At 57.5% G+C, this 27897-nt stretch overlaps 10 protein-coding genes across 10 annotated transcripts; 5 read left to right on the top strand and 5 right to left on the bottom strand.

Annotated features, from left to right (window-relative positions):
• Positions 1–1376: 1376 nt before the first annotated feature.
• On the top strand, positions 1377–2740 carry P884DRAFT_223010 (uncharacterized protein). Its single transcript, XM_069439541.1, has 3 exons — positions 1377–2005; positions 2274–2366; positions 2447–2740. The coding sequence occupies exons 1-3, from the start codon at positions 1693–1695 to the stop codon at positions 2515–2517; spliced, it is 477 nt and encodes a 158-aa protein (XP_069298357.1). The 5' UTR covers positions 1377–1692; the 3' UTR covers positions 2518–2740.
• A 621-nt stretch (positions 2741–3361) lies between these two features.
• On the bottom strand, positions 3362–4474 carry P884DRAFT_277288 (uncharacterized protein; the record flags this gene model as incomplete). Its single annotated transcript, XM_069443056.1, has 4 exons — positions 3362–3493; positions 3719–3884; positions 3995–4232; positions 4462–4474. 4 exons carry the CDS (start codon positions 4472–4474, stop codon positions 3362–3364), a joined length of 549 nt encoding a protein of 182 aa, XP_069298356.1.
• A 1724-nt stretch (positions 4475–6198) lies between these two features.
• Positions 6199–7780, bottom strand: P884DRAFT_223005 (nucleophile aminohydrolase). Its single transcript, XM_069439540.1, has 5 exons — positions 7584–7780; positions 7450–7512; positions 7212–7306; positions 6943–7155; positions 6199–6873 (listed from the first exon to the last, which is right to left on the bottom strand). Exons 1-5 carry the CDS (start codon positions 7588–7590, stop codon positions 6487–6489), a joined length of 765 nt encoding a protein of 254 aa, XP_069298355.1. The 5' UTR covers positions 7591–7780; the 3' UTR covers positions 6199–6486.
• Positions 7781–8243: 463 nt separating this feature from the next.
• P884DRAFT_223003 (uncharacterized protein) lies at positions 8244–9682 on the top strand (the record flags this gene model as incomplete). The annotated part of the gene is made up of 2 exons (XM_069439539.1): positions 8244–9369; positions 9427–9682. The coding sequence occupies 2 exons, from the start codon at positions 8244–8246 to the stop codon at positions 9621–9623; spliced, it is 1323 nt and encodes a 440-aa protein (XP_069298354.1). The 3' UTR covers positions 9624–9682.
• A 285-nt stretch (positions 9683–9967) lies between these two features.
• P884DRAFT_223000 (uncharacterized protein) lies at positions 9968–11524 on the bottom strand. Its single transcript, XM_069439538.1, has one exon. The coding sequence runs from the start codon at positions 11477–11479 to the stop codon at positions 10124–10126; it is 1356 nt and encodes a 451-aa protein (XP_069298353.1). The 5' UTR covers positions 11480–11524; the 3' UTR covers positions 9968–10123.
• Positions 11525–13390: 1866 nt separating this feature from the next.
• P884DRAFT_198680 (protein-tyrosine phosphatase) lies at positions 13391–14018 on the top strand (the record flags this gene model as incomplete). Its single annotated transcript, XM_069438164.1, has 3 exons — positions 13391–13529; positions 13585–13676; positions 13746–14018. The coding sequence occupies 3 exons, from the start codon at positions 13391–13393 to the stop codon at positions 14016–14018; spliced, it is 504 nt and encodes a 167-aa protein (XP_069298352.1).
• Positions 14019–14904: 886 nt separating this feature from the next.
• P884DRAFT_284733 (kinase-like domain-containing protein) lies at positions 14905–17085 on the top strand. The gene is made up of 5 exons (XM_069443727.1): positions 14905–15371; positions 15487–15619; positions 15693–15759; positions 15847–16161; positions 16248–17085. Exons 1-5 carry the CDS (start codon positions 15259–15261, stop codon positions 16856–16858), a joined length of 1239 nt encoding a protein of 412 aa, XP_069298351.1. The 5' UTR covers positions 14905–15258; the 3' UTR covers positions 16859–17085.
• Positions 17086–17423: 338 nt separating this feature from the next.
• P884DRAFT_242558 (WD40-repeat-containing domain protein) lies at positions 17424–19401 on the bottom strand. Its single transcript, XM_069440276.1, has one exon. The coding sequence runs from the start codon at positions 19330–19332 to the stop codon at positions 17677–17679; it is 1656 nt and encodes a 551-aa protein (XP_069298350.1). The 5' UTR covers positions 19333–19401; the 3' UTR covers positions 17424–17676.
• Positions 19402–20984: 1583 nt separating this feature from the next.
• P884DRAFT_198972 (uncharacterized protein) lies at positions 20985–24329 on the top strand (the record flags this gene model as incomplete). The annotated part of the gene is made up of 3 exons (XM_069438198.1): positions 20985–21076; positions 21208–21591; positions 21656–24329. The coding sequence occupies 3 exons, from the start codon at positions 20985–20987 to the stop codon at positions 24327–24329; spliced, it is 3150 nt and encodes a 1049-aa protein (XP_069298349.1).
• Positions 24330–25002: 673 nt separating this feature from the next.
• On the bottom strand, positions 25003–27409 carry P884DRAFT_291810 (uncharacterized protein). The gene is made up of 3 exons (XM_069444123.1): positions 27233–27409; positions 25966–27170; positions 25003–25911 (listed from the first exon to the last, which is right to left on the bottom strand). Exons 2-3 carry the CDS (start codon positions 27150–27152, stop codon positions 25359–25361), a joined length of 1740 nt encoding a protein of 579 aa, XP_069298348.1. The 5' UTR covers positions 27153–27170; positions 27233–27409; the 3' UTR covers positions 25003–25358.
• Between the last annotated feature and the right edge of the window lie 488 nt (positions 27410–27897).

Here is a 27897-nt window from a genome sequence, read left to right as displayed (position 1 = left end):
AAGGCACCTAATGTTTTGGTGTAATTAATTAACCACCAAATCGATACTTGAACGTCGGACTCACAACTCTGTCAGCATGCCCTCTTGACCGCCATTGGGGATCAGCAACAATCCCTGCACCCTCGTCCCTCATTCATCGGAACAATTATCGTCATGGACAGAAAAGAAAAGACGAGGGAAAGGAGGAGAACAAGGGAAAATGAGCAACACACCGAAGCTACAGACGGGAGTGCGTCCGCATCAGCTCCAGTCGACAGGCCTCTCGCGCGGCATCCACTCTACTTGCATACGCACACCCGACGGCTCCATCGAGACCCTCGTCGACGCCGGGTTCCGCCTCTTGGCCCGACTGCACAGGTTTGGCAGCCCGCATCTGCTCTACGCCGTCTGCGGCTCGAGCATTGCCGCCGGACACCTTGAATCTAGAACGAGGACGTTGTGGGTAGGATGAACTTTCGGTCAAGACGTCCCACGGACCTCGGCCATCCGTACGCTGGGCCTGGGCACCCCTTGTCCAACGTGGCATCCCCCCGAGACACCACGTAACTACCTCGGAGGATGAATTGACACCGCCGACAGTCTGCGTACTCTCCGCTTCCAGCTTAGAGACTCAAACCGGCGGTTTGGATTTTTTTGTTTTTTTTTTTGTTTTGTTTATGTTTTTTTTTTGCCGGCGCAAAACTTGCTGCTAGAAGGCTTGGGTTTTTGGTGTGCCGCTGTCGGTGTACAAATATTTTCCCGTAAATCAGAAAACTGGCAAGCAAAAGACGGAGGCGGAGCACCTAATTGGAATCAGAGTGAAAACGCGCTAGGAATGATGTTTTTATGGGACGTGGTTGTTCCTTGTAGACACTTTAAGCCCTCATGAGCTGTACGGATTGATTCATTAAGTTTTTAATTTTTTCCACTGGGGAGCACAGAGGGTCCCCATCAATGGGCAGAGCCGGATCAAGTGAAAAAAAGACGAGCGACTTTTCCCAATGCCAAGTGCTTTTAATTAGACATTGCAACGTTTCGCCAGGCGTGTTTGCGGGGTAAGCGATGCAAACATTCTTGTGTGCGCATTTCAGCTAATCTAGTCAAGTCGGACATGTCCGAAAGACGACCAAGTACATACGGAGTACGGATTACAGCAGCAGCCTCTAGGGAAGTTTCTTCCTCGGCCGGGTGCAGATCGCGTGGCTCGGCCCGATGCCGAGGCGCAAGATAAGGTTGGAACGGAAAGTAACGCTAAGCGCCTCCGCTAGTTAATTTTAATTGGGTTAGTTGGGGGTTGTTGGCTTATCGATAACTCAATTCCCTCGTCATCTCGCTTCTCGATCACCCGACCTCATTGGCAGCTACCATCTGTTATCGTTTTTTGGGTCGAGTCGGTCAGCGAATACAGCATCACCATCGAGTCTCAATTTGCCAATGAGTTTTGAGAAGCAAATTCAATCTCAACAGTCGTCCTTCTGTCCATTCCCAACATCGCCATCACCTTCTTTGGCTTCCCTCGACTAGTCCGACCACATTCGGCAACCCAGTCTTTGAAAGCCAGATCGGCAGGAATCACCATAAACTTCCAGCTTTAGGCCCCACCCGCCGGCGCCCTTCATTCTCTCCGTGCCTCCCTCCCTCTCTCTCTCTCTCTCTCTCTCTGTGTGTGTGTGTGTGTGCATCTCCCGTATTGCGACTTCCTTTCCGGCCACAATGCCCGCCGAAACCAATCAGGGAGAGCATCAACAGCGGCAGCCCCCACTCATAAACTTCGTCCTCTCCTTCCTCCTCGTCGGCCTGGCCTGGGGCTTCACGACCCCCTTCATCCGGCGCGCGGCCAAGGACCACCGCCCGGGCGCCCACCCGCTCCTGGACTCGCCCGCCGTGCGTCGGAGCCCCCTGCGCCGCCGCGCCTGCGCCGCCTTTTTCGCCGTCGTCGACCTCCTCCGCAACCCGCGCTATGCCGTGCCGCTGCTGCTGAACCTGACGGGCAGCGTCTGGTTCTTCTTGTTGGTCGGGAGAGCTGGTATGTATTTTTTTTCTTTGTTATATTCTTTTATCTCCTCTCTTTTCTCGCACTCCACTGCCTGCTTTCCTGCGTTATTCCTCTTTGATAATGGTTTCATTCACAATGTATCATTCTTTCATTGGTTACAGTATTTCGGGATGGTATGAGTCTCGGGTTAGCAGGGCAGCCCCCAATAGGCAATTCAGTCTGATACATGTGCTTTTGTGTACCCCAAAGTTTACATATCAGGTATGTTCAATATGGGTGTGGGGCTGACTGCATGCAGAATTGAGCTTGACGGTGCCGATTGTGAACACGGTCGCCTTCTTGTTCACGGTGATCGGTGAATGGTGGGTTGAAGGAAAGGTTATCAGTCGAGGTATGTTTCACGTTGACTTACACACCGCCATTGTTACTGTGATGTGATGTTATGCTGACAGCGCGCGCACGCCTGCTCAGAAACCATGATTGGAATGTTGCTGTCGGTGGGCGGTATTGCGTTGTGCGTGCAGAGCAAGAATGCTTCCTGACGAGTCACGCAACATGGAGGCGAGCGCACGCCAAAGTGCGCTCGCGTGCGTGGTATTTTTTTTTTTTCCTCTGTTGTTTTCTTCTGGTTATTTTGGATATACTGTTGCAAGCATTTTGCCTTCCTTGTATGTACAGTACACACGTTCCTGCCAACCTACCAAGCCCAGGGGCTGGTCACTCTGGGCCCTCGTTCCTATGAGAAGTCTCGGTCCAATTCGATGCGGCAAATTCTTATGTTGCTTCTTATGTTACCCCGTAATTAGTTATTATATTCTCTGCCCCAGGCAGTCAATCCACCTCCACCACCACTCTGAATACACTCTGAATACACTCTGAATACACTCTGAATACTCTGAATACTGTGAATAAACTCTGCGTTGTAACTGCAACCCCTGCCCGAGGGCATGCATATATACACAACTGAAGGGTGCCCGACGTCCACCCAGAAAAAAATTGTACATGCTGTCGTAAGCCATCCAACCATCCAGTGCCCGGTGTCCCTCATGTGATTTTCCGGTGGATATCTCAATGACGAAAACAATACCATGTCTAACTCACAAGCCTCGATTTTTTCCTTTTGAAGATACCCATTTCCTCCCCCCTCTCCCCGATGCGCCTGAAGAAATATAAACTGAGAAAGTGACGTAGAACAGAGAAGGGGAAAGAAAGCTGAAAGCGCCCAGAAACAAAAAAAGGGCAATGGCTTGGCATTGCTGAGAGATACGAGGTTCTCCTCAGAAGAAGGGAAATGTGATGTGTTTGTGGAAGTCCACCATGTCGTCAGCCATGACGAGGGCTATTATCAAAGTTGACGGTTCATTTTGTCGTGGTCAGGTCCGTGTCTTAGCATCGTCGAGTCTGCACCCAGCGCTGCACTGCACCCAGGCTCGGATCCTCGGCCGTCCAGCGGCCCATGCTAATGTCGGAGGTCTGTAGCTCCGAGTAGACGGCTTCGTCGGTGATGGTTGCGAGCTCCTATAATAAGGGACCTAGTCAGTGGTATCCGCGGTTTGGGACCGATACGAACGGGCGGGGGTGAAGGAGCGAGCGGTAGCTGGAAAGGAGGCGAAATAAGCCAAAAGAGAACTGCAGAGAGGGGGAGGCAAATAAAGGAGGTTGAGATCTTTTTTTTTTTAAAAAAAAAAAAAAAGAGGGTAGGATAATGTAAGCGTAGACAACAACAAGTCTGAGACCACCTACAGCCCGCAAGTGATCATCGATTGCTCTGAGTTGTTGCTGGATCCCCGCGTGCGGCCTGCCGCCCATGAGGACCTGGTCCCGCCAGTCGATCCAGCGCTGTGCCGCCTGCTGTCGGAGGTAGATCTTTTGTCCCTCGTGCCTGCGAGCGTACGCGTCGAGAAGTACTCTTAGTGGGAGCGGGAACGGGTTAGATACGACCAGCCGCGAGGGCGTGACAAGGAGAGGTGGATGGAAATGGGGATAAATGACAGCAGGGGCACGACAAGACAAACATACTGCTTCAGTTCCGCCTTCGCCTGCTCCTCGGGCCCGCCGTTGGCGCACGGCACCGTAATGTCGGCCGCGCAGTTGAGAATGTGCTGCCCGTCGATCGCGCACTGTCGGAGCTCCGCCCACCCTTCGGTGTAGTAGTCGTCCATGTTGGGGGGGTTGCAGGGCGCCGCCGCGATGTAGTATTGAAGCGTGCGAAAGTCGGAGAGCAGCTCGGCCACACGCGCCGTCCGGTATTCGTTGACTGTGTCCTCCGCGGAGCTCGGGGTTAGTCCGTGTCTTGGTATGGCCGCCCCCGGGGGTGTGACGTCTAGAGATTCGTCCCGTAGGGCCAACAAAAAAAAAAGGGGGGGGGGGGGGGAAAGGGGGTGTACTCGACCCCGGAGGGTCGTAGGGCTAGGGTTCTGGAAGGGGAGAGGCAAGGCAAGATGTGTGGAGGGTAGTAAGGAATGATAGAGTAGAAAGTTACGGACGTCCGTCAGCCATTCTCCCTCTCAACGGCCGTTCGTAGAATGGATATTAGGGTATGGAGAACAGAGTAGGCGACGAGCGTCCGGCTCCGTCGCGGGAGAAGTATGTCGCTCGCACAAAAAAAACAAAATAAAATAAAAAAAAACAAAGCAAGACAGAGATAGCAAAAAAGTAGCTCCTGCAAGATTAACCCTCGCACGGTTGAAAGCAGAAGAGATTGGCGTCCCCGGTGACAGTGGTGATAACTCCAACGCTACGACGGCGACATTCTGGGCGGCGGCTCCCATGCCTTTTGTAGAATTTGCCATCCGGTACTGCAAACCGTCGAGCTAGAAAAGGGAGGCCGTGAGGACTCCGGCGAACTGAGCTCCCCTGGTTGTACGTAGCAGTCGAGAGGATTCCTGCGGGGGAGACCACCGCGTGTCGTCCGCGATCTTCAACTCAACAAAGGGCCTACAGTTGCTCATCTTTGAGCAGCCTCCTCCATTTGCCAGAGAACGAAACAAGCTCGACCGGGCTCGCCAGCCATTCCCACAGACGCGGTTTGAACCCATGTGGCTTTGGCGGAGCAGCGTAGTCCTTGTTCCTGCGTCGGTTTCTCACAGCCGAAAGCCGCCGATGAGAGGAGCCAGCCGGGCATGGGCCCTACAGAGCTGTATGCACCTGCGGTGAATCCACATCTGCCGTGCTCTCTGCCCAATAACGGGGGTCTGCTGGTACAACAGCAAGGGTTTTTTTTGGGTTTTTTTTTTTTTTTTTTTGGGGGGGGGGGGGGGGGGTACGACAGCCGGAATTGACAGCTGTAACGGTGTCTTCAAAATTGAGCCCTGGTCGGGCTGGCAAAAGCTGCAGCCGCATGCAGGAGGAGTCTACCACGATCGCCCAGAGGCCCGGATTTGTCATGTCTCTTGCTGCTGCGAAGGAGCATGTCACCGAGAAATGACTGCCGCTGGGGCACCATCCAGGTGGCAGGCGCTTCTCAGATCGCACAAGCAAGTGGGTGCCAAGAAAGCGCCACGGCGGAGAGAGAGCCCAAGCTAACACTACCAAGCAGCGTGGTCGGCGTGGCTTGGTTGCAGCTTGCAGATGTGGGAATGTTTCGACCGGGGGGGTCACCGAAGCGGAAAGTTTGGCGCAGTTTCAGCCGCGCCATGGAACCGACGGAGGCCCAATCCAGCCATCCCACCCCCTTGGCGCTGGCCGAGTTTTCGCGAGGGAGGGAGCTCATGTGGCTCAGGTCTTTCGGGAGCCAATGGGGGCCCGAGCCTCGCCCTTCACAACTCCATAGCTCTCTTCGGTCGAGCTGAACAACGACGCTTCTCAAGAGTCCTCCACCTGGCTGGTCGACGTTTTCCCTACTGGTAGAAAAACCTTGAACGACCTCCACTGAACAACGGGCGCTCCGAGCTCTACGGTAAAAGTCTCCTCCCCTCCCCGCTTGAGAAGCCCGAACGATCGTCGACAGCCTTGCCAAGATCTTAGGAGCGTCACTTCCGTCAGCTCTGCAAGGTCCCGAGTCTTCTGACTTGGCATCGACACGAGGAGCCTCCAGCCTCTGATGTGCAATGCGTGGCACATTCCCCGGCCCTGATGTCCCACTCCATCGAGGTCTCGTGCGTAGAGACCCAGAGTCCCGGTACTTCGCACTTTCTTGGCGTGTCCGATTTTGTCACCAAAAGTGCTTACTCACACTAAATGACGCACAGCCCGTTGCCACCGCGTGGTCGGGTTCCTGGGATGGTGAGCAGTCATGCATATGTTGGTCTTCACCCGAGACAGGGGTTCGTCCGAAGATCTGTCTTTGCCACACACCGCTCTGTTTTGAGCTTCTTCCGCGTCCTGCATCTAAACCAAGGAGCGTGGTTCTTCTTGTTCGGAATAAGCAACGTGGTATTTGGGGATATCGACCTCACCATACGCGACATCCAGCTCACCTGCCGCCCCCGCTGTTGGCCTCTCAACAATCAGGAGCGAAGGGGATCCATCCCTCCCCCCCCTGGCCGCGTCTACTCGGCAGATCTGCTACTTCAGTCCTTCTCTGCAATTGCCTGTAACCTCTCGTCGATCTCTTCTTCCGTCAGCTTCCTGAAGCCGGGGTATGTCCCTTCCTTGCCGTCTGGGCGCGGCCCTCCCACAATGCCGATCTCGATCTCGGTCTTCTTGAAATCCATGCTTAGGACGGTACTGAGGGTGGTGATGGCGAGCTCCACAACCTCCTTCCAGTCGCCGGGGGCGCAGTCCTTGTTCTTGAGTTTCTTCTCGAGGTGGTTGAGCGCCTCCTGCTGCTTGGGGCCCGCGGCGGTGCCCTTGTACCCGATGTAATAGCCGGCAGGATCGCACTTGAACAGCTGGGGTCCAAACTCAGAGTCGAGCGATATCAACGTCGTCGCCACGCCGTATGGTCTCATGTATGCCTGGAAGTGGTCAGCAGAAGAGCTCTTCCTTTTGCCTCTTGCTTTCCCCCAAAATACACTCGCACGTACCCGTTGAGTGTACACCTGGCTGATGTTGGCCAACCGCTTGGCCAAGGCGTCGCATGGCATTTCATAGCCATACTTGTACTTGAATTCTGCGGCTTCCGATTGGGCACGCTGGGAGAAGGCGCGGGCATCGGCAATGGAACCAGTCATGACGCAGCCGACCGACGGAGAAATTTGGAAGATGTGCGATACAGACGAGGGGTCGATGAGTTTATCCTGGTTGCGCCCGTCAGCTTCGAGATGCGAGGGTCGCCGGGCGGCCCGTAACGTACCGGGACTTTCTTTTGGGACAGGACTACGGCGCAGTCCTTGCCCCGCACACCAATCGACATAATGTTCGCCGCCGTGATCGCCTTGAAGGCATATTCTGCGGTTGATCCGTCAGCACCGAAGCCCGCTACTTCATCCATCCTCTACCCATTCCGTCAACCCGGCAAGGCGGTCATTTCCGCTGGTGCCCCCGGCCACCTCTTACTGGACACTGGATTGCCTGGATCGCCTCGTACATACCGACTTGGTACAGCCGCCCTTGTTCCGAGAAGATGGTGATATGTCTGTCGTAGCCAGCGTTGCCTGTGCCAGTTGTGTTAGCGATGTCCAAGTGGAGCTCGAAGCTATGCGGAGGCCGCAAACAGAAGACGTACCCGCCATTTTGACACACTGATTCACTTGGGAAAAAAATGCTTTTCTGGTATTCGCAACAGTCAGAAAAGGTAGTGCAGCCCAGACAGTTTGAGATTTTGTCGGTAATGTGGTGGGAAGGAGGTGGTGGGCTAGGCAGGCGGCGGAGCTTGGTTGTTGGATGATGGGCCAAGCTACCCCCCAGCGATTTGACGCGTTGCGGGCGGTTTGCCTAGAGCAAGGCTGATGGAGCTGAAGCTTGGTGCCTCAAATGCCAGGCGGAAACTTTGTGCCCCACTAACTGGTTAGTTATTTCATGATCGCCCCGATTACCAGGGAAAACTTTCGATACCCTAGCATCAAGGGGGTACGTACCTTAGGTACATCTTGGGAGATCTTATCTGCACCAGCACCCCTGCGTCGGGTACCGATAAGATCCATCCGGGGCAGAAATTTGCTGCGGGCGACATGAACCAGCTCTGGAAACAGCACGGAGACGCCCAATAAGACACGCAGAAATGCCTCTTAAGGCTCCAATTCCGGCAATATCGATGGTCTTAGTTTAGATTGCCTGTCGCCTGGTTGTCCGGCCCTTTGTTTCCTGTCGCTGTGGAATCCCACTGCCCCATTCCCGACCGAACCCCTTCCGTCCCGTTGTCCTGTCTCTGCTTCTGATCGTCACCATGTCCGCCCACGTTCCGGCTTGGAAGCGATTGGGCCTCAAGCTCAAGGGACCTGTGTCAGGCGAAGCTACCACCAGCTCGACTGGCTTCGATGCACCAAGAGCAAGCCCTGCCGCGCAAGCCCCAAACGCCGGCCAGACTCGGGTCAACGGAAGCCCGGCGAGCGCCGTCAAACGAAAGCTGCCAAGCTCCGCATCCGCGCCGAACGCGGCGTCTTCGCAGACGCCGAATAAAAAACCTCGGAGGGAGGACCAATCAGCGGCGGGCCAAGGGACACCGTCCTCGCTGAGAAAATCGGTGTCGTTCGCTGAAGACACCAAGGATAACACTAAGGACAAGGCCGAGAAGAAGGAGAAGAAGAAGGCGAAGAAAAAGAAAGCCAAAAAGACAACCGACGCTCCCAAAGCAGACACCAACCTCGAACCATCCCTCCACTACCTCCGCCAGTGGCACACGGCAAGGGATTCGTGGAAGTTCAACAAGAACCACCAGACGCTCCTCATCAAGTACGTTTTTAACGGGGACAAAGTACCATCATCCGACATTGCGATCTTTTACGATTACATCCGCGACTTGAAAGGCTTCGTACGGACAAGATTACGGGAAACAGCGGCCGAGATCAAACAGAAAGACATGGAGGCTGGCGCGGGCGCATTCCCCGCCACCCTCAAGGACAAGGAAACCAAGCAAAAAGAATACGAGGAGACAATATCCCGGTTCCTGCAGGACCTTCAGCAGCAGCAGCAGCAGCAGCAGAAAGCCAAGGGCAGCGGCAAAAACGCCAATGGAAAGAGGACCCTCGATGAGGTAAATTATGTTCTGCGAATCGCGACGCCAGAAGTCAAGCAGCGGCTGGTAAAGCGCATCCGCGCGGAACTGGTGGCCGACGTGCTCTCTGAAAGCGAGGAGAGCACAACATCACGCGCGACGGCCTCCACAGCAACAACGAGCACGTCTTCGTCGTCGTCCACGTCGGGCCGGGAAGCTGTCGCCGTAGCGGACGGGACAGTTGGGACCAGGCGCGGTGACGGCTCGCAGCAGCCAGCGAAGCGGCGCAGGCTGCGCAATATTCGCACGGACATTGGCGACGACGACGATGACAGCAGTAGCAGCAGCAGCAGCAGCAGTACCAATAGTAGTAGCAGCTCGTCCGAGTCCGAGTCGGAGGAGAGCGATTCGGAAGGGAGTAGCAGTGATAGCGACGAGTCGTCCGAGGACGAGGAGATGGACATGGCGCCTGGCGGGGAAGCGACGGAGTCGTCGAGCTCGAGCAGCAGCTCGTCCTCCGAATCGGGTTCGGAAGCTGACACAGAGTCGGATGAAGAGAGAGAGTCGCATGAAGGGAGCGAGTCGGGGAGTAGTAGCAGCGAGGATGACTGAGCGCATGGATGTTAATACCATCTCTCCGTGTGACGCAAGAGACAGCAATGTAATACCCGTCCTTGTATTCAAAATGCACGACCTCTCAAACTGCGCATGGAGAACTCGTGCGGAGAAAGCCACCACTAATCCGTACTGCGTCGTGCAACTTTTGAAAAGCAAATGTGCCACCCAATGCTGTGTGGGATGCCGCCGCGGCTGGCAGATCCCTTGGAACATGGCTCCCAACCGTGCCAAACGACGACTACCTCCCTCGAGTTGAACGAGAAGCCAAAAAAAAAAAAAAAAAAAAAAAAAAAAAAAAAAAAAAAAAAAAAAACATAGAAAACCGTGGACGCCATGCCAAAGAAAAAAAAGGAAAAGAAAGAAACCTCATGGAAGTTCATGTAAACGCAAGAATGCCGCCCCGGCCGGCCAAACCAGTCAAGCTCTAGTTGTTTTGGGCCAGCCATCACTCAAGTTTCAAGACCCCATCCATATTCCCGGCATGATGACGCCATTCACACGCCCTCAAGCAACGTGCCCACCTCGAGCAGCCCGACACACTCCCCGCTTTCCACGACCGCCACGACCGCCTCGTCCCCGTACCCGCCGTGGTCCTTCTTCTCCCCGTCCGCGGTCCCGCCAGGACCGGGGGAGGCGCCGGCGGCAGCCCGCAACTCCCTGACCCACTCCGCCGCCCTCTGCACGCTCGTGCCCGCCGCCACGGGGATGAAGGCGCTCCCGGGCGTCACCAGCCACCGCTTGATCTCGTCCACCGGCCGGGCCATGTCCTCGGCGCTCAGCCGCTTGATCTTGCGCGGCGAGACGACCCCGCCGGGGCCGCCGCGACCGGCGCCGTCTCGGTCGGGGAGTCGGACCCACCCGGACGGGCTCTCATACCCGGCGCGGAGGACGTCCAGGCCCGTGGGACCGGGGGAGCTCGCGAGGTCGGATGGAAGAAGGGGAGGGATGTCGTCCAGCCGGACCATCACATCACGCACGTCCTTGCTTCGCGGCGGTTGCTGTTGCTGCTGCTGCTGCTGCTGCTGCTGCTGCTGAGGCCATAGCGCGGCACCGATCGCGCCGCCCGGATGGTTCTGCGCAAACACGGAGGCGACGCGCGGGTGGAGCTCTCTCGACGCGACGATGGCGAGGGCGTCGCCGACAGTCAGGGCGACGGTCGTGGAGGTGGTGGGAGCGGGCACGCCGAAGGAGACGGTCTCGGTCTCATGGACGGGCGCCGGCAGCAGGATAGTGTCGGGCCGGTGGTGGCGGATAATGTCGCAGGTCTCCGGGCGTGTGTGGGACGTGAGGAGGATGAGCGGGAGGGACTTGTCGAGGTGGGGGAGGAGGGTGATGAGCTCCGGGGTCTTGCCCGAGAAGGTGATGAGGAGGAGGGTATCGTTCCGGGAGATCTGGCCGAGGTCGCCGTGCAAGGCCTCGGTGGGATGCAGGAAGACGGCAGTGATGGCGAGGCTGTTGAAGGTCGCGACGAGCTTCTTGGCGATATGCCCGGACTTGCCGACGCCAATGACCACCAGCTTGCCGCCGTTGGTGCCGTGGCGGCTGGTTATGGCGTCGACGGCGCGGCTGAAACCGTCGCGCGCAAGGCGGTCTGTGGAGTAGAGATGGGTGAGGTTCTGGAGGGCGGCGGTCTCGGTGGCGAGGACGTGGACGGCGCGCGAGAGGCGCTCTTCTACAGCGAGACGTCTGCCACAGAGGGCGAGACTGGGAGCGTCGACGGGCCCATCGTCAAAGTCCTCGGCCGGCGTGACGGGAGAGGGGGGAGACAGGGGCGGGAAGGGCGGCACTTGGCGCAGCACATACACCTCGCTGTTTTGCACCGGCCGGTGCTGCGCGCATTGCTGGACCATTGTGACGGCGATTTCGCTTTTCTCGTTTCCCGCCTCGCAACGGAGCACGGAGCACGGAGCTCGCAGCTTGCCTTGGTGCGGCGGCTTCGGCAAGGGTAAGGGTGATAATCTCTTATACGTGCAGCACTGCCTGTTCGGTTTTCGACGGCGATGGGTCGGAGTTGTAAGTCAAATCCGGATGATACCGGCAAGGATCAAGGGTGTAGTAGCCGTCCACTTGTGTCAACTTGCAACAATCGCAGAACGCAAGCAGTACGGGTCCCCCGCTTTCGCCACAGATGGGCGCTCCCCAGCAGGTAAACTCTCGGGATCGAGCACCAGAAATAGAAAGGCTTTCAAACGTGGGCCCCTGTACGTCTTATCCAAATGGTGACAGGATTGTGCCACTCGAATACATGCAGTTAATTGCGACTGACTTCCTAAAACTAGTCAGATCACCACCCACTCGGCATCGGATAGCACGGGAGGGGGCCCAGAGATGAGATACAGCGTACCGACAGGGGCATAGTTCCTATGTCGTAGTAGTCAGGCTCGGAGCATGATGCCGGTTGGCGGGGGGAGGGGGGGGGGAGCGGGGGCTGATAACCATGAGAAAGAAAGGCAGAACGTCCGGGCAGCGCAGCAGCAGCACCATACCGATACGGCGGGATCGTGCCGTCCATGATATTCTGAGGGCTAGAGACTCCTCAAGCCCCAGCGCAACAGGCGTGCAATCGGGGGCAGCTTCACGAGCCTTTTCGGCTCAACCTTCGGTTGGTTGTGCCGATTATCCAGGCCCCGGTTTCTTGATTGAGGGGCAATTGCGAGGGGTAGCATAACCTCTTCAGAGAGAGCGCTGCTGTGCGTCATAGATGCCTCGGAGCCATCGGCGAGATCCACAGACACGGGAACAGTGTTGGTTGGTAGGAACATCGCTCTGCTTGGGATGGCGGGGTATCGAGACGAATCTGGCGACGACGCCCCGCGGTCGCTTGGCCGCTTAGTTGCATGCAGCGGCGCACCCCTGCAGTCGCGCAACTTTGCGTGATTTGCCCCGTGGAAAGGCCATTGGGATGCCTTTTTTCTGCCACACACTGCCACAACCGTATCCGATTGAATACGCATCGCAGTCCTCAGTCATATTTTGTAATCCGTCAATACAGATTTGAAAGCGGGCAATTTAACATGTGAGAGGGTGAGAGGGTAAGACACCCAGTTGTTGTATTTCATACATCTCCTGGAAACGGCAAGAGAGCCCCTCGATCCCAGAGCTTCGATTCCATACGCTCGCTCATCTACACACTACTCTGTAGCCAAGCGGTCCCATAAGTTACCATACGTATCTCGAGTAATCCGTATTAGCACATGATCAGCGTAATCCCAGAGAATCCTCCGAAATAGCCCGTACTCCACGTTTCTTCCCCGTGGCCCGACACAGCGCCGAGATCACAGTGAAAAAGAAGGATGACATCAAAAATTATGACCGGAACGGCCCCGAAGGACAATTCAGAACGACGTGCTCCACGATGTGCAATGCAGGCCCATCGCTCTGGTACCCCTGCTTCTTGATCCAGGTGTACCCAATCAAGGTAAGTATGAGGAAAAAAAGAAAAGAAGTAAAACTAAGATTCTGGGAGAGGGAGAGGGCTTATATATCTGCAGAACCTGGTCTGTGCACGCGTGCATGCGCAGAAATTCGCAGTTGCTTGCACGTGACCATGCTGCAACCCCAACCCTTATCTGTGCTGGATTGGAGCCCAGTACCCCGCAGCCCCGCTCTGCCGGCCGAATTCCTTATCGCTCATCTCGTATTGTTATACCAGACATCAACATCTTCGAACCCGGGTTTGGTCATTTCTCGGACAGGCGTTCGGCGTCTTTGGGTTACTCTCTACCCATTGGCATCATATCTTTCTCTATTTTCATCTGACCATGTCGGACCAGCTTTCGGTGCTTTTCGTTTGCCTCGGCAACATCTGCCGGTCGACCATGGCGGAGGGTGTATTTCAATCACTAGCGAAGAAAGAACCATACGCGGGTCTCATAGGGAAAATTGACTCGTGTGGGACAGGTAATTTCCCTGGGATGTCTTCTGCGAGCATTCCGCGCTGACTTCTCTCTACCAGGCGGCTATCACATCGGCGAGGAGCCAGACGACCGGACCATGTCAACCCTGGAGAGCCACGGTATTACAGATTATATCCATTATGCTCGGAAGGTATGTACATACATACACCAAAGCTAGCTTGGATCTGGCTCTTTCGGCTGTGCCTGACGGCTTTCGTAGATTGATGCGTCCGATTTCGACAAGTTCGACTACATCTTCGCCATGGATCGAGGCAACCTCGAAGACCTCCAACGCATTCAGCGACGCAAACCGAACTCCAAGGCAAAACTCTTGCTTTTCGGAGAGTACTCGGGCACTGGCAAGGCAGAAGTCATCAGCGATCCATATTACGGGGGAAAGCAAGGTTTCGAGAAAGCGTACGAACAAGCGCTACGGTTCTCGTTAAACTTCTTAAAGGAAGCGTTCCCGAACGTGGAACCTCCCAAGCTTTAATTTTGGGCATGGGAGGCGTCCTGGAAGGGGCAGACCAGCGAGGCCAATGCCCCATTGTTCCCGAAGCTGGCAGATCAGAGACCGGGTAATCGACCGTTCAGCTCCTTAGGGTGTTGGTACCTAGAAGCCGACGAACGCTTGCCGGTTCGCTGATGCTGTGTATCCCAAGGAGGTCGTAGCAGCTTCACTTGGAAAGCCTCGGCTTGTGTTGGCCAGACATTTTCCAGTGTTGATTTTGTATCTTGGCCTGGAAGCGGGCCATGGGTCGCGGTCAGTGAACCCCGCATCCATTGTAGTAGTGTCCTGTATGGTGCCTTGAATGGCCTCAGCCCTACGGCCAAGCCCGTCGGCATATCAGTCAGGGGTTGATCCCGGCTTTGCGCTGGCAAGCGCTTGTTTGGCCAAAGCTGTACTCCGTACTACAACAAGAACACACATTTTCAATTTTTCAGTCGAACAATTTTCCAAACTCCTTAGGTATGCGGCGAGGAGCATTCAACACTGCACGGAGCCCCCGTTTCCGCCATTTCGGACGGAGACCCGACTTGACGTTCGTAAGAGAGCAATGCACATCACTTGCAGCGCGTAATTTCCTGGAGTGAAGCCTCGAGCTCTCGCGCGCGCGTAACGAAGCGCTGAAGGGGTGATCAGATGCAGGCGAACCGGAGCGCACCAATTGGATTTGACGCCCAAACCCCAGCACCGGTTGATGCAGCGGGGGCTGTCCTTCACGGCCCGGCCAGCGACGACCGAAAACGGGTTTGTGGGCCACACTCCCCCCAGCTACACCAGGCAGACGCCCCAAAAGCTGCTGGCAATGTGGTCACCCTTAGCTCCTTCCCCCCCCCCCCCCCCCCCCCTCCCCCCGGTCCTCCAGTTCGTCACAGCCGACCAACAGACTGAGCTGCGGGTCGAGGTTGCATACGCTAACGTTCTCTTGCTCCCTTGCAGTGCCTCGACTGCTTGCAAGCAATAAATAAAAAGCGAGGCTTTGCTGCGTGGTATTTGATTCTTTTTGTCGCCTGTAGCTGCCCCGTGCCGCTTTCGTCTCGGTTCCATCTCTCCTGTCCTTGTGCCTGACGGTTTCAGCTCACTTCGTGCTGCGCCCGAGTCATTTTCTGAGGCCCTTGCCTGCCCCTCACCTCCATTTCGGACGGAGCGTATCCCCACTTCGTCAGGGACCTGCCCGAGACGCATCGCGAGAACTAAGGACAACGAAGACGGCAAAGACACATTCGCCATGGCTGATCTGCAGGGCCGCAAGATCTTCAAGGTCTTCAACCAGGACTTCATTGTCGATGAGAGATACACGGTGACCAAAGAGCTGGGGCAGGGAGCTTATGGCATTGTCTGGTACGCTGCTTCGCTTCCTTTTCTCAGCGGCTCCGCATCACGCACCCCGAACCCCGACATGAGCGTGGCCTCTTGGGGCTGCCGTCACATCGCGACTGACCGATGTTCTGTGAAGCGCCGCCGTCAACAACCAAACCAACGAGGGCGTCGCCATCAAGAAGGTCACAAATGTCTTCAGCAAGAAGATCCTCGCCAAGCGCGCCCTGCGCGAGATCAAGCTCCTGCAGCACTTCCGGGGGCACCGCAATGTGAGAGATGCTCGAGTCTCGGCTCGCGTGGTTCCCGTCTATATACTGACTTGAGCCTGTCTCGCCCCATTAGATTACCTGTCTGTATGACATGGACATCCCTAGACCCGACAATTTCAACGAGACATACCTCTATGAGGGTGCGTATATCGCTCTGCCCCTGCCTTTGTACAGCCCCGGCTCGGCCTCTCGAGAGCTTTTTTCCGCTGACGGACCACACTTTGTAGAGCTGATGGAGTGCGACCTGGCGGCCATCATCCGGTCCGGCCAGCCGCTAACCGACGCCCACTTCCAGTCTTTCATCTACCAGATCCTGTGCGGCCTCAAGTACATCCACTCGGCGAACGTGCTGCACCGCGATCTCAAACCGGGTAATCTGCTGGTCAATGCCGACTGCGAGCTCAAGATCTGCGACTTTGGCCTCGCTCGCGGCTTCTCGATCGACCCCGAGGAGAATGCCGGGTACATGACCGAGTACGTGGCGACGCGGTGGTATCGCGCCCCGGAGATCATGCTGAGCTTCCAAAACTACACCAAAGCGAGTATGTCCACCTTATCTTAAGATCTGTGTCCTTTTTTTTTTTTTTTTTTTTTTTTTTTTTGGAATGTAGACTCACATCTGTCCTAGTCGACGTCTGGTCCGTGGGCTGCATCTTGGCCGAACTGCTCGGCGGCCGCCCGTTCTTCAAAGGCCGCGACTACGTCGACCAGCTGAACCAGATCCTGCACATCCTGGGCACGCCAAACGAGGAAACCCTCTCCCGGATCGGCTCGCCCCGGGCGCAGGAATACGTCCGTAACCTGCCCTACATGTCCAAGAAGCCGTTCGCGCAGCTCTTCCCCAACGCCAACCCGGACGCGCTCGACCTGCTGGACCGCATGCTGGCCTTCGACCCGACGCGCCGCATCTCGGTCGAGGAGGCGCTCGAGCACCCGTACCTGGCCATCTGGCACGACGCTAGCGACGAGCCGGACTGCCCCACCACGTTCAACTTCGACTTCGAGGTCATCGACGACGTCAACGAGATGCGCAAGATGATCCTCGAGGAGGTCTTCCGCTTCCGCCAGCTCGTGCGCACCGTCCCCGGCTCGACCCCCCACGCCCACGCCCAGCCCGCCGCGCCCGGGCAGGTGCCGATGCCGAGCGGGGGCCCCAACCACCAGTGGAAGGCCGACGAACCACGACCGGAGGAGTACGGGACTATGCAGGGTCTGGAGGCCGAGCTGGGAGGCAGATGAACCACCGCTCATCCTTGTGTCTTTTGGGTCTAGCTAGGGGGGGTTGGAGAGGGCAAGAGACGAGGGCTTGGGACGAGGAAGACGAGGATAAGGGACGTGAAGGAGCGCGGAGAAGGTTGACGACGCAAGGGCGGGCGACAAGCTTGATTGAATCCTTGACGTGCCATCGGTGATCGAAAGCTCTCGGAAAGGGATGATTCGGTGGTGTGTCCCCAAAGGGGGGGGGGGGGGGATTCACAGTCTACGGACAGGTAGGCCACCACTGTGACTGCTGCCGAGGAAGGAAAGGAGCGGATCGAACCCGGACTGCGCAGTTTATTGTCGAACCATTCTCGGAGATGGATGGTCTTTGAGGCAGGGAAATGCTGGCCGCACTTCTTCTCGTGTGCTTTGAATGATAGTAGTGATCTCGTTCCAAGCAGGCACGGTGCCCTAAACGGAGAACTCGCGCCTCTCTGATTGCCATTTATGAATATGTGAGAGGGCCCAAGGTGAGGAAGCTCAATGACGTGTTAGTGACAAGCCAGCATGGCCAAGAAGAACATGGGGCGTGAAACAGCAAGTTGAGGTCTTGTTAGATTTTCCTCGACATAGTATCACAGGTATCGATCACAGGTATCGATCGCTCTTTACCAGCTTGATTAACCATTGAGCATGGCCCATCCTTACAGCCTAGATTTTTATTCTCTTTTTTTTTCTTCTTTTCCCAAACCCGAACCAGAAACGCCGGCGCAATGCAAGAAAGAAAGATTGGTAACCCACATCCCCATTCCATTCCCCCAAGGGTTGATAAGTTGGTACAGCCACACCCTCCCCATTTACTGCATCGCTCCAAACATCAAGCTCTCCACCATCCCGTGCGTCTGGATCGCCATCTGCGCCTTCTCCACTTCCTTAGACACCTTGCCCAGCAGCGACTGGAACTGGGCAGCCAGCTCGGCACTGCCGCCGACGTGCTCGCTGTAGAGATCCAGGAGGTGGAAAGACAGGTCGACGCAGATGCTCAGGTACCGCGGGTCGGAGATATACTTGCTCACCCACTTAAGGAGAGGCAGGACGGAGATCTCGTCGCGGCCCTCGAGCGCCTCGCGCAGGGCCGACCGGTGGCGGAGGGCGACGAGCAGGGTCAGGGCGGTGACGGGCTGGTACTGCTCGTCGGTCATGTCGATGACCTCGTCGAGCGCGGCGGCGTAGCGGCCCTGGCGGAAGTAGCGCTGCCACGGCTTGAGCTTGGGGCGGCGCCCGCGGCCGCCCTGGGCGTCGGTGGGGATGATGACGTCGACGCCCTCGCCGAGGAGGTCCATCGACTTGTTGGTCATGGCCGCGCGCTTCCGCTTGGCCTTCTGGGCGTCGAGCTTCTCGAGGGCCGCGGTGCCCATGTCGCGCGCGGCCTCCACCGCCGCGCGGTCCCGCGCCTTCTCGGCGGCGGCGCCCGAGAGGCGGGTGCGGATGGAGAGGACGCCGGACTGCATGCCGACGGCGAGGTGCCGGTCTTCTTGGGCGGCGCCGGCGGTGACGACGGAGAGCGAGAGGATCGGGCTCGGATACTTGGACCCGGCGACCACGTTCCAGTCCGTCGTCTCGAACACCTTGACGTGGCCGTCCAGGCTGCCGCTGACGACGCGCCGGCCGTGGGACGCGAGGGAGAGCGACGTGACGGTCTTTTGGTGATTTGTGATGAGACGGAGCGGTTTCGCCGCGACGAGGTCGAGAACGGAGATGGCGTTCCCCGCGGCGGCTAGGAGGCTTGTTCCGGACGGTAAAGGGAGGACGTCCTCGACGGGGTCGGCGTGCTTGAAGGTCATGACGGCGCCGCCGGCCGTTCGCGCATCCCAGACGCGGACCGTCTCGTCGTAAGAGCCCGAGACCAGCAGGTTGCTGTTCCCGCCCGGCATAAACGCACCGCTGCGAACGTAGTCGGAGTGGCCCGTAAACATCCGGCTCGGTTCGTTCGAAGGCAGATCCCACAGGCGAACCGTCTTGTCGTCGCTGGCGCTCATGAGCGTTGTCAACTCGGTGGGCGACCACTTCGTCACCCACACGGGCTGCTTGTGGATGTGCCATGTCTTTAGAATCACGGCCCGCGTGCCACCACCAACGTCAAACACCTGCATCCTGCCCGTGTCCTCGCCGGCGACCAACACCCTCCCGTCGGCGCGGATCTCGCCGCAGTGGGCCTCGCTGTCGAAGCGGCCGATGGTCTTGAGGGGCTCGCGCTTGCGGATCGAGAAGATGTCGATGCGGGGGCCGGACGTCACCGCGAAGAGGTCATTGAGCTTGGTGGCTGCGACGAGCGAGTTGGACAAGGTCGCGCCCGTCGCGGCGGGGAAGCTGATGTGGGAGATGGGCCATGAGGCCGTCGACGTATGGGATTTCTGGTTCTTGAACGACCTCCAGTATCGCTGCTCGGGCGTGACGGGACTGGGGCCCGATGGCAGCTTGACCTGTGCCAGCGGTAACACTTCTGCCGCCATTGTTGTCTGCGGCGATCCGACCTTTGCGGCGTTTGGGCTTGTCGGTCGTTGGATTTGCTCGGGCTTCCCTTCGAGGCGTCTCTTGATTGGAAACCCTTTTTTTTTTTTTTTTTTACTCCGGCCGCTTTGGCTGCAGCTCCAGAGCCGATCCCCACTGACCCGCTGAAGCGGCCTGGCACCCCATTGGCGTTTTGTTGCAGACTAGTTACTCCGTAACCCCGCTTGCAATCGGAGACGAACCAGGGCAGGAGGGGTCCCTTGGACCACTTTGATCCCGTACTATAATCCGTATCCGTACAATAACGAAGAAACGGATTATTTCTTAACAACCGCAACCATTCAGTTAACTAATACAGGTCCGTACAGGACATATTTAGTTACACACACTGTGCAGTTCTTCGGAGCGTGGTCCGGCGCACCGCGGGCAGGCAACTAACATTCCTTTCTGTAGAATTCCATAACTCCTGAAAACAACACAGTCGTTACGTAAAAGGTTTATGAATTCTGCATTCAAAGCGTTGGAACGGGACTCTCGTGAAGAAACAAAGAAGTAACTTGCCTTAACTCAAAGCACCAAGTCACGGAAGACTTATTAAAGTGTTCCGTGCTAATTACTACCCTTAACGTAAATTGACGGGCTCGCCCCTGTCCTGCGGCTCCGCCCCCATCCGCGGGCGACCCGCAAGGATGGAGAGCCTAGTTATAGTTAGTTATCCGTAATCCTTTGTTTTAACAAGTTAGCACTTTGAGACTTGATCTCTATGGCCCCCCATACTCTGCTTAGCCTGTTCGATGATTGAGAACACTTCCTGTTATTTCATCCAATGTATTTGTATCTCCAAATATCCCCCATGGCACGCCTTGGCGCGCTCGATTATCCTCCCCTTCTTGCAGTGGATGCACAGGGGACACAGTTGGCGGGGGTCTTCTGATGCCGCGGTGCTGCAGCATCGCCATGGCCTCAAACACTGGTTGGTTCCAGCTTCTCGAGAAACGACGCAGGAGAAGAGCCAAAGTTCTACGTGCCACAGCTTTCTTTGCCTGACCCTGCTAAGCCTAAAATACTTCGATTCCTTGCTCAGGCTCTTGAGATTGTTGTGGGGCCCTTGTCAGTGAGGGTGGCTTCCACGACTTCTTTGTCATGTTGCCAGGCTACAAGTCACGCAGCCGTGACCTCCCTCTCTCCCTTCAGAACTAACCGCTCTTTCTTTGCCACGGCCTTTCCCACGCCGTCATCCATCCCATTTTGTCTCGTTTCGCGCACGAAGGTTCGGATTACGCGCTCTCCCCGGCATTTCTCCCGGCATTTCTCCCGGACCCGATCGACTTTCGCTCGGCATCGCCTTCTGGACCCTCCATTTCAGCAATTCAATGGTGGGTGGTTCTTAGGCACTGCCGCCTCGCGCACTCGCATCATCGCGCCGAGCTATAGCGTTCAGACCGTTTTGCGCGCCTTTGGTTGACTTAACTTTCTGCAGTCTCTAGGCACCCCTGGTCGCTCGGCGGCTGCACGATTGCAGGGAGAGTAAAGTAGGATGCCGCCTGCTCGGCGCAGCTTGGGCGCAAACCCCGGTCTCTCCGCCGCCGACCACCAGATCGCGTCCTCGAATGCCACCGCTAACGCCTTTCTCGGCGGACGACAGCTACCATGGATGAATCCTGGCGCACAACCGAGGAAGAAAATTTCTTATCCCTCCGTCCCGCGACCGCCTGCCGTCCAGGCTGCTCAGCAGCAACAGAATCAGTAAGCGCTCCCGCTCCCGCTCCCGCTCCCCCCTCGGCCGTCGCAGATCGGAGTCACCGGCGCGGCACTGCCCACCTTCTTGGCTCGTCCGAATACGGATGACTGATCCTTATCCGCCATTCTTATCCCAGGCCTGCTGTCTTACCCTCCCCCGCCCCTAGCGACGACACGAGCCCCGGCCTTTCGAACGCTCTGGATAGCCCAAAGACGACGAATGCTCCCTCCCTCGCCGATGCGCACAACATGGGACCAACAAGTCCCTCGGCTCCGCCCACGCGCCCGGTCACCAATTTCCGATTCGTCTACGCGACCGCTCATACTCGGGACGCTCAGGAGGCACCGGAACATGGGACGGTGGGTCGCATCGATCCGGTCGAGAACTACCCTCCGACGCAGTCACACATATCTCAGCCTCCTAGCAGCGCAGCTCAAGTCGCAGGTGCTAGCTATGCCAGGGAGTCTCCGCCCACGGGTTCAGGTGTGGCCGCCCCGCCGTCGAAAAGGCGGCGCCTAGAGTGAGTCCAAGCCAAGGGTTGCCGAAGTTTCCTCGTCACGGAGCTATTGCTAAATTCGCCGCAGCAATGTACCCCCCAACTCGCTCCAATACCCTCTGCTACTTTCCGCGATGGAACAACATCTCCAGACCTGGGGAGGGAATGAGGCGCTCGAGCCCACCGTTGAGAAGCCGCGGGTGATGCTCCTCAGGGAAGCCTGTAGAGATAACGATGGCTTCTTCGTCATCTTGCACCAGCTGTTCTCCATCTGGTCCCTTAATAAGCGGGAGGCTTACGATTGTCTGCCCCTGAGTCCCTCCACCGTTGACCAGGCATTCGCGATGCTCGAGATAGTTCTCAAGAAGAACGAGCTGCTCTCGCCGACACACCGGCACTGGTTCTCTCAGTTCCCTGTCCCTGCCAAGCAGCTTGCTCAGTGGAATAACGGCCAGACCGTCATCCAGCCTATCGCCTTCTTTCTGGAAGCGCTGGTCAATGAATACGGAAACATGATGACGGCATCTGTGCAACGGAAATACCCTTTCCTTGTAGACGAGCTGCTGGGCCGTCTGAAATGCTTCTCGCCGGTCTTGCAGCTCATTCTCTTTACCGCATGTCGGAGACACTTAGGGGTGCTGGACGGCCAGTTGGGCAGCTCGATGGAGCAGGCGTTTCGAGAGGACCAGAGCAGACATCGCGGCGCTAACGGCCAACAAACCCTGGTGCCTCTAACCCGCCCGGGGGAGCTCGAGCAGCGGAATTCGAGCCTCATAGACTTCTACAGACTGACCGTCCAGGCGGCAGCGTTCCGTGCTTCTGGCCAGTCCGACCATCGGTCCCAGCCCCTGGCAGGGCAGCCACAACAACACCAAGTGCTCCCACCTCACTCCGGTCCGAGCCCTTTCCGCCCAACATACTCAAGCACAGCTCCAGCGACGTCATCTGAAGCTTCTAGCGCAACGTCAAGTCCATATACCACCGCCCCACGAGGGACAGTCGGTACGGGGGCAACACAGGGGGTACCACTAGCAACCAACACACCGGCATACCACCACCCAAACCAGGCCTCGTTTGGGTCAAATGCACGATATTATCCGGCGGGTGGCCCCCAGGACTTGCAACAGTTGGTTTCGTGGCATCTCGAAAATCTCTTGCAAAAGCAGCAGGTTGACTTGCAATTAAAGCGTAAGTTCTTTCAGCAGCTGACACAGCAGAGGAACCAGCAGCAGCAGTATCAGCACAACTTGCAGTTCACGACATCTCTTTCTTCGCAGACCACTTTCCAGCCTCGGGCACACCTCCCGCCTAGCACGACGCCGCAATACCACAGCTCCCCCCAACCGGCGCAAGCCCCCCAACTGCAGCAGGTGCACTACAATACTCGGCCGCCACACGTTCAACCTCAGGCCCCTACCATCGACTTTGTCCTGAACGGAGCGCGTCCCGGATCGGCCATGGGAACCGGGCCCTCGACGCCGCAGTCGCAGCAGGGCACACCGCAGCGACAGCAGGCAGTGGGAGCGAGCGACCCCCTGTTTCCGCCCAAGGGCACCATGATCATGAGGACGGATTGGCCACACGATCCAACCGAACGAAAATCGATTCTGATGTCTCTGCATCAGGCCCACGTCCGCAGCCCCAAACGGGTCCTCAAGGAGGGTGAGACGGCGCGTCTTTACCAAGCGGTCAAATCTCTCCCGGTCCCGCCGACAGCCGTGCCCCCCAAGAACACCATGTACGAATTCCGGTTTCAGGTGACGGAGGAGCAGTTTGCCCGGCTGGCAACCAAGTCAAGGAGGCCTGGTGAAGTGGTACCGGTAGTCGAGCACTTTGACGGCGCGCTTCGTTGGCGGGTTCGAAGCTGCATGGTCCAAGGCTCGACCGGGGCGCCCAGCGAGCGAGACTGGGTGACGCTGGACACGAGCTGGCCTTCCTTCATCCACATGACGCTGAACCACAGAGTGCTCGACGTCCGCAGGAAATCACACAACGGGAAAGACCTGCCCACGGAAATCACCGACTTCGTCGTACGCGGCACCAACATTCTCATGGTCGCCGTCCACGACTCGCACGGTGAGAAGGCCAAAAACTGCCATCTCGCCGTCGAGATGGTCGAGACGGTCGGCCATTCGGCGGTCATGGACATCGTCCGGTCGCAGGGCGCGATCCCCGAAGAGGAGACGCTCGACACCATCAAGAAGCGCCTGACGTCCTCCGTCGACGACGACGACGACGAGATCTCTTTCGAAGCGCCCGACCTCTCCATCGACCTTGCCGACCCCTTCAGCGCCAAGATCTTCACGATACCCGCCCGCGGGGCCGACTGCACGCACATGGAGTGCTTCGACCTCGACACCTGGCTCAACACGCGCCCGGCGGCCAAGCCGACCATCAAGTGCGCCCACAGGCAGGTCCAGTGCGATTGCCGGAACGCGGCCGAGCCGTCCAACCCGGACAAGTGGCGCTGCCCGATCTGCCTCAGGGACGCGCGGCCGTACAGCCTCCGAATCGACCGGTTCCTGCTCAAGGTCCGTAACCAGCTCGAGGCCGACGGCAAGCTGCACACCAAGCGCCTGCTGGTCAAGGCCGACGGGACCTGGTCGGTCGTGCTGGAGGACGAGCGGGACGATAACGAGGCCGATAGCGATGGCGAGGCTCGCGCCAAGGCCGCCAATGCTTCTGCTTCTGCTTCTGCTGTTGCTGCTGCTGTTGCTGCCGTGGTGCCGAAGCGGCAGGTGGAAGTAATCGAGATTGACTAAGTCGGCTGGCTGATCTCGCTGGCTCCTCATGATGGTCTCATGGTCTCTTCCTGCCCATCCTCCTCCTCCTCCTCCTCCTCCTCCTCATTGAGCCGCGGCCTCGCATTGGCCACGCAGTGGGCGCCATCCGCTCCACCTCGCCTCCTAACCTAGGGCCATGGTTGCCTGCGGAGCATGATTTCTTACGACTCTTCGGTTTTGCTTTTTTTTTTTTTTCCCTTTTTCGAGCCGGCGTTGGTCGGACGCGGGAACATGTCCTCCCTCCTCTTGATCGGGAGAAAACAGGTGGCTGGCTTGGCTGCATTGGGTTATGGGATGCATGGTATATCATGGCAGATAACGCCCTTTTGATTCGTCCCAATCTTGTTTTGCGTTTTTCCTTCTCGTTCTCGGTCTCGCATCACGGATGGAGTCAGGGTGTTTCGAGGGGGGTGGGAAGATACTAGAGTATTCTGGAAGGGGGGAATTCATCTCTAGTCGTTACGTGCCGGGGTTCGCTCTCGGACCATGCAAATTATTCCGTTGATTCTTGTTATTATCCCCGAGCCATAGAATTTAATCAGAGAACAGCACGCGTGCCCTTGGCAATTGCTTTGCGCGGTTGCGGAAATTCAGGTATTATTTTCGTCGAGCCTCCGCCCCCCAGGCAAGGAACCGCGCATGCAAAGGTTACCCTCACAGTGTCTCGGAAGCTAGCATGGTCTGAACGGCATCTCGCCGTGAAAGCGACGAGGCCACGCCTCGCACTGCTGCAGCGTATTAGGCATTATATATACAGCCATGGTATGGACAGACATATATATACATATATATACACGGCATAGGTATTGATTGAATCCCGCTCTTCGGCCCAGATAACGCAACCCCTCGTCCCATACCGAACGTCGTCAGAAATGCACCCCGCTCTCCTATAGCCCCCCTCGCAGAGGAATTCTGCTGTTTCCGTTTCCGTTTCCGTTTCCATCATCGCATTCGGTCACTCATTCCATCCATCCCAATCCCCAATTCGAACGGTCGCTAGAGGAGCTGCTACCCCTTCTCCCCACCGGAACCCCTGCCCGCGTCCAGACTACTGGGTCCGTTCTCGTCCGTGACGCCGCTATAGGCCGGGCGTGCGGCGCCGGGTGGGAACATGGGACCCGTCATTTCCTCCGCCATGGCCTCCTCGTACGTGGGCGGCGCGTCGTCGTACGGGGGGCTGACCTGCCCCGGCCCCAGCTGCGGGGGGTAGAGGGCGTCGGCGGGCTGCTGGGCCGGCCGCGGGGGGAGTTCTGGCGGTTGTTGTGGCGAGTGTGGTTGGGCTGTCGCTGTCGCTGTCGCTGCTGCTGCTGTTGTTGTCGTCCCCGGGGTGGGATGTGAGGTTCGGCCTCGGCCTTGGCGGATGGCTTCGACGAGGGCGGGTGGCGGAGCGAGACCGGAGTAGACTTGGATGGTGCTGAAATGGAGGGGGAGGTGCAGTTCCTGCGGAATCTCGGAGGCGTCTTTGTATTTGGGGCGGCCGAGGAAGGTGTTTTGGGGACGGGGAGGCGGAGAGGGTTTGCCCCAGGCGAGACCGAGTTTGACTTCGAGCTGGTAGTCGCGGCTGGATGGCGTGAGCAAATGAGCGCGTGTTCTATAGACTCGATTCAATACGTACCTGAGATTGCATGTGACGAAACTGGGCATGACGGTGTTGGGCAAGGGAGATCCGCTCCACAAGGTGTCTGGCACGAGGAACTCGGTTCCCACGGGGTCCTCGGGTTTGGATAGCAGGATGGAGAGGCCATGGCGGGCCATGACGACCCAGCGGCTGATCTCCTTGTTGATCAAGTTCTGGCAGCGCACGGTGGTGGTGCCGATGAGATCGATTTGCAATGCTATCAGGTACACCTCGGCGTGTGCGGGGACCAGTTTCTTTGCGATCAGGCGTAGGGGTATCGGCTTGTTGCAGGTAAGGATGGCAGGGTGTGGGAGGCGGGCGGACATTTCAATCGAGGGAGGGCCTGGGGGGCCCGTGGGCGATGGTGGGCCGCTGGACAGGCCGGGAGCGGGAGCGGGAGGTTGGAGGTTTGGGGAGCCGTTGGCGGGCGTGGAGGGTCCGGCGGCCGGCCAGCCGAAGATGGAGGAGCGCTTCTTCTGGTAGGCAGCGGCAGCCGGGTCGGGGCTCCTCGGATGGAAGGTGAATGGGCGTCTCGCGTAGGCCTCCTGGTTCGTCTTGGGCGGCCGGGGTGGCTCGATGGGCAGGAACTTGAGGCCCATCTGATAGCGCCAGTTCTCCTTGAATATGCCGGGCCGTTGCACGGTAACCTTGAGGTAGTACCGAATCTCGGCCTCGCCCGGAAAGCCAATGAAGCTGGGGGGCAGGGTCTTGGTGACGTGCGAGTACATCAGCTGCTTGGTCCCGTCCATGACCCGGAAGCCGATGCCGAAGGGGCCTCCGGTGCTGACGACGCCGCCGATGCGCGCCATGGCCTCGACATTTCCGCAGGCGTTATTGAAGGGGAACTTGAACTGGAAGGGGAAGCGGTGCTGCCCCGGGTTGAGGATGTAGGGCGAGGCGGCCGGGCGCGCATTCTCGTCGGGGAAGACCTGGCCGACCTTGTAGAGGATCTTATGGTTCTCGTGCAGGGTGTCTCCGCTGGGCGCAAGCCGCTCCCTCCCGCCAATACCTATGCCCGGGTTCTCGGTAGGGACGCCGAGGGCAGTGCTCGACTCGCCCTCGAGCTTGACGATGATTGCGCCGATGTGCTCATGGCGGCTCAGGTTGAGAAGCACGCTGCCCTTGATGAAGTCGAGATTGGTGTAGAATTCGGGCGGATGGTCTAGGACGATGCGTATCGACATGATGCCGGGTCCTTGCTTCTGGATTCGACGGCGGTAGGTTAGGGTACTGCTTCGCGCTGGCGTGATGTCCGTATACATACACTACAATCGCCGACATGAAATAATGATAATGACCAACATGGCCTAGAATATTCCCCAGTTCCCACCCCACCTCGGTTGGTGCCTTACTTGCACTTATCGGACGTCTTTTCGAGTTCGAGCGAGCGAGGACTCGAGAGTTAAATAAGACCTGTGGACGATGGACTTGAAAATCTGCCCTATCTTGATGGCACTGACAGATCGGGCGTTAGCGCATGGAACTAACAAATGCGACCGGGGACCGAGAAGGGCCGTTGAGAACCGGCCTGATGGAGTCGGCCTTGGCCCTTGATTCGGCTCGAGCTACGCCGCGAAAGCTAGCGCGGCCTGGTTACGTCAGTAGGTAAGATGCACCCATGCACGGGAATGCGCAGACAACCTGCGACAACTTTCATTAGGACGGATTACCAACCCTATTCTAGGGGCTTGACACAGCCCGGTAGCTAAACGTCAGCGCCAGCAGGTGCCGGGCTGTGGAGGGCGGCTTCCTTTCTCTCAGGTGCGGAGTGCTGAACGTGGTTGCATGGTTCGAACGAAGCACTTGTGGCTATTGATTTACAGGTACAGTACATACAGTAACCACCAGAGGGAGGTACCAGATGGCCACGCTCTTTTTCTTTTTTTCTTTTTTCTTTTTTCTTTTTTCTTTTCTTTTTCCCACATAACT

This window comes from Thermothelomyces heterothallicus (assembly GCF_042370625.1).
Source record: "Thermothelomyces heterothallicus CBS 202.75 unplaced genomic scaffold P884_scaffold_9, whole genome shotgun sequence".
In the NCBI taxonomy this organism is placed as follows: Eukaryota; Fungi; Ascomycota; class Sordariomycetes; order Sordariales; family Chaetomiaceae; genus Thermothelomyces; species Thermothelomyces heterothallicus.
This window is presented reverse-complemented; position numbering and strand designations above follow the sequence as displayed.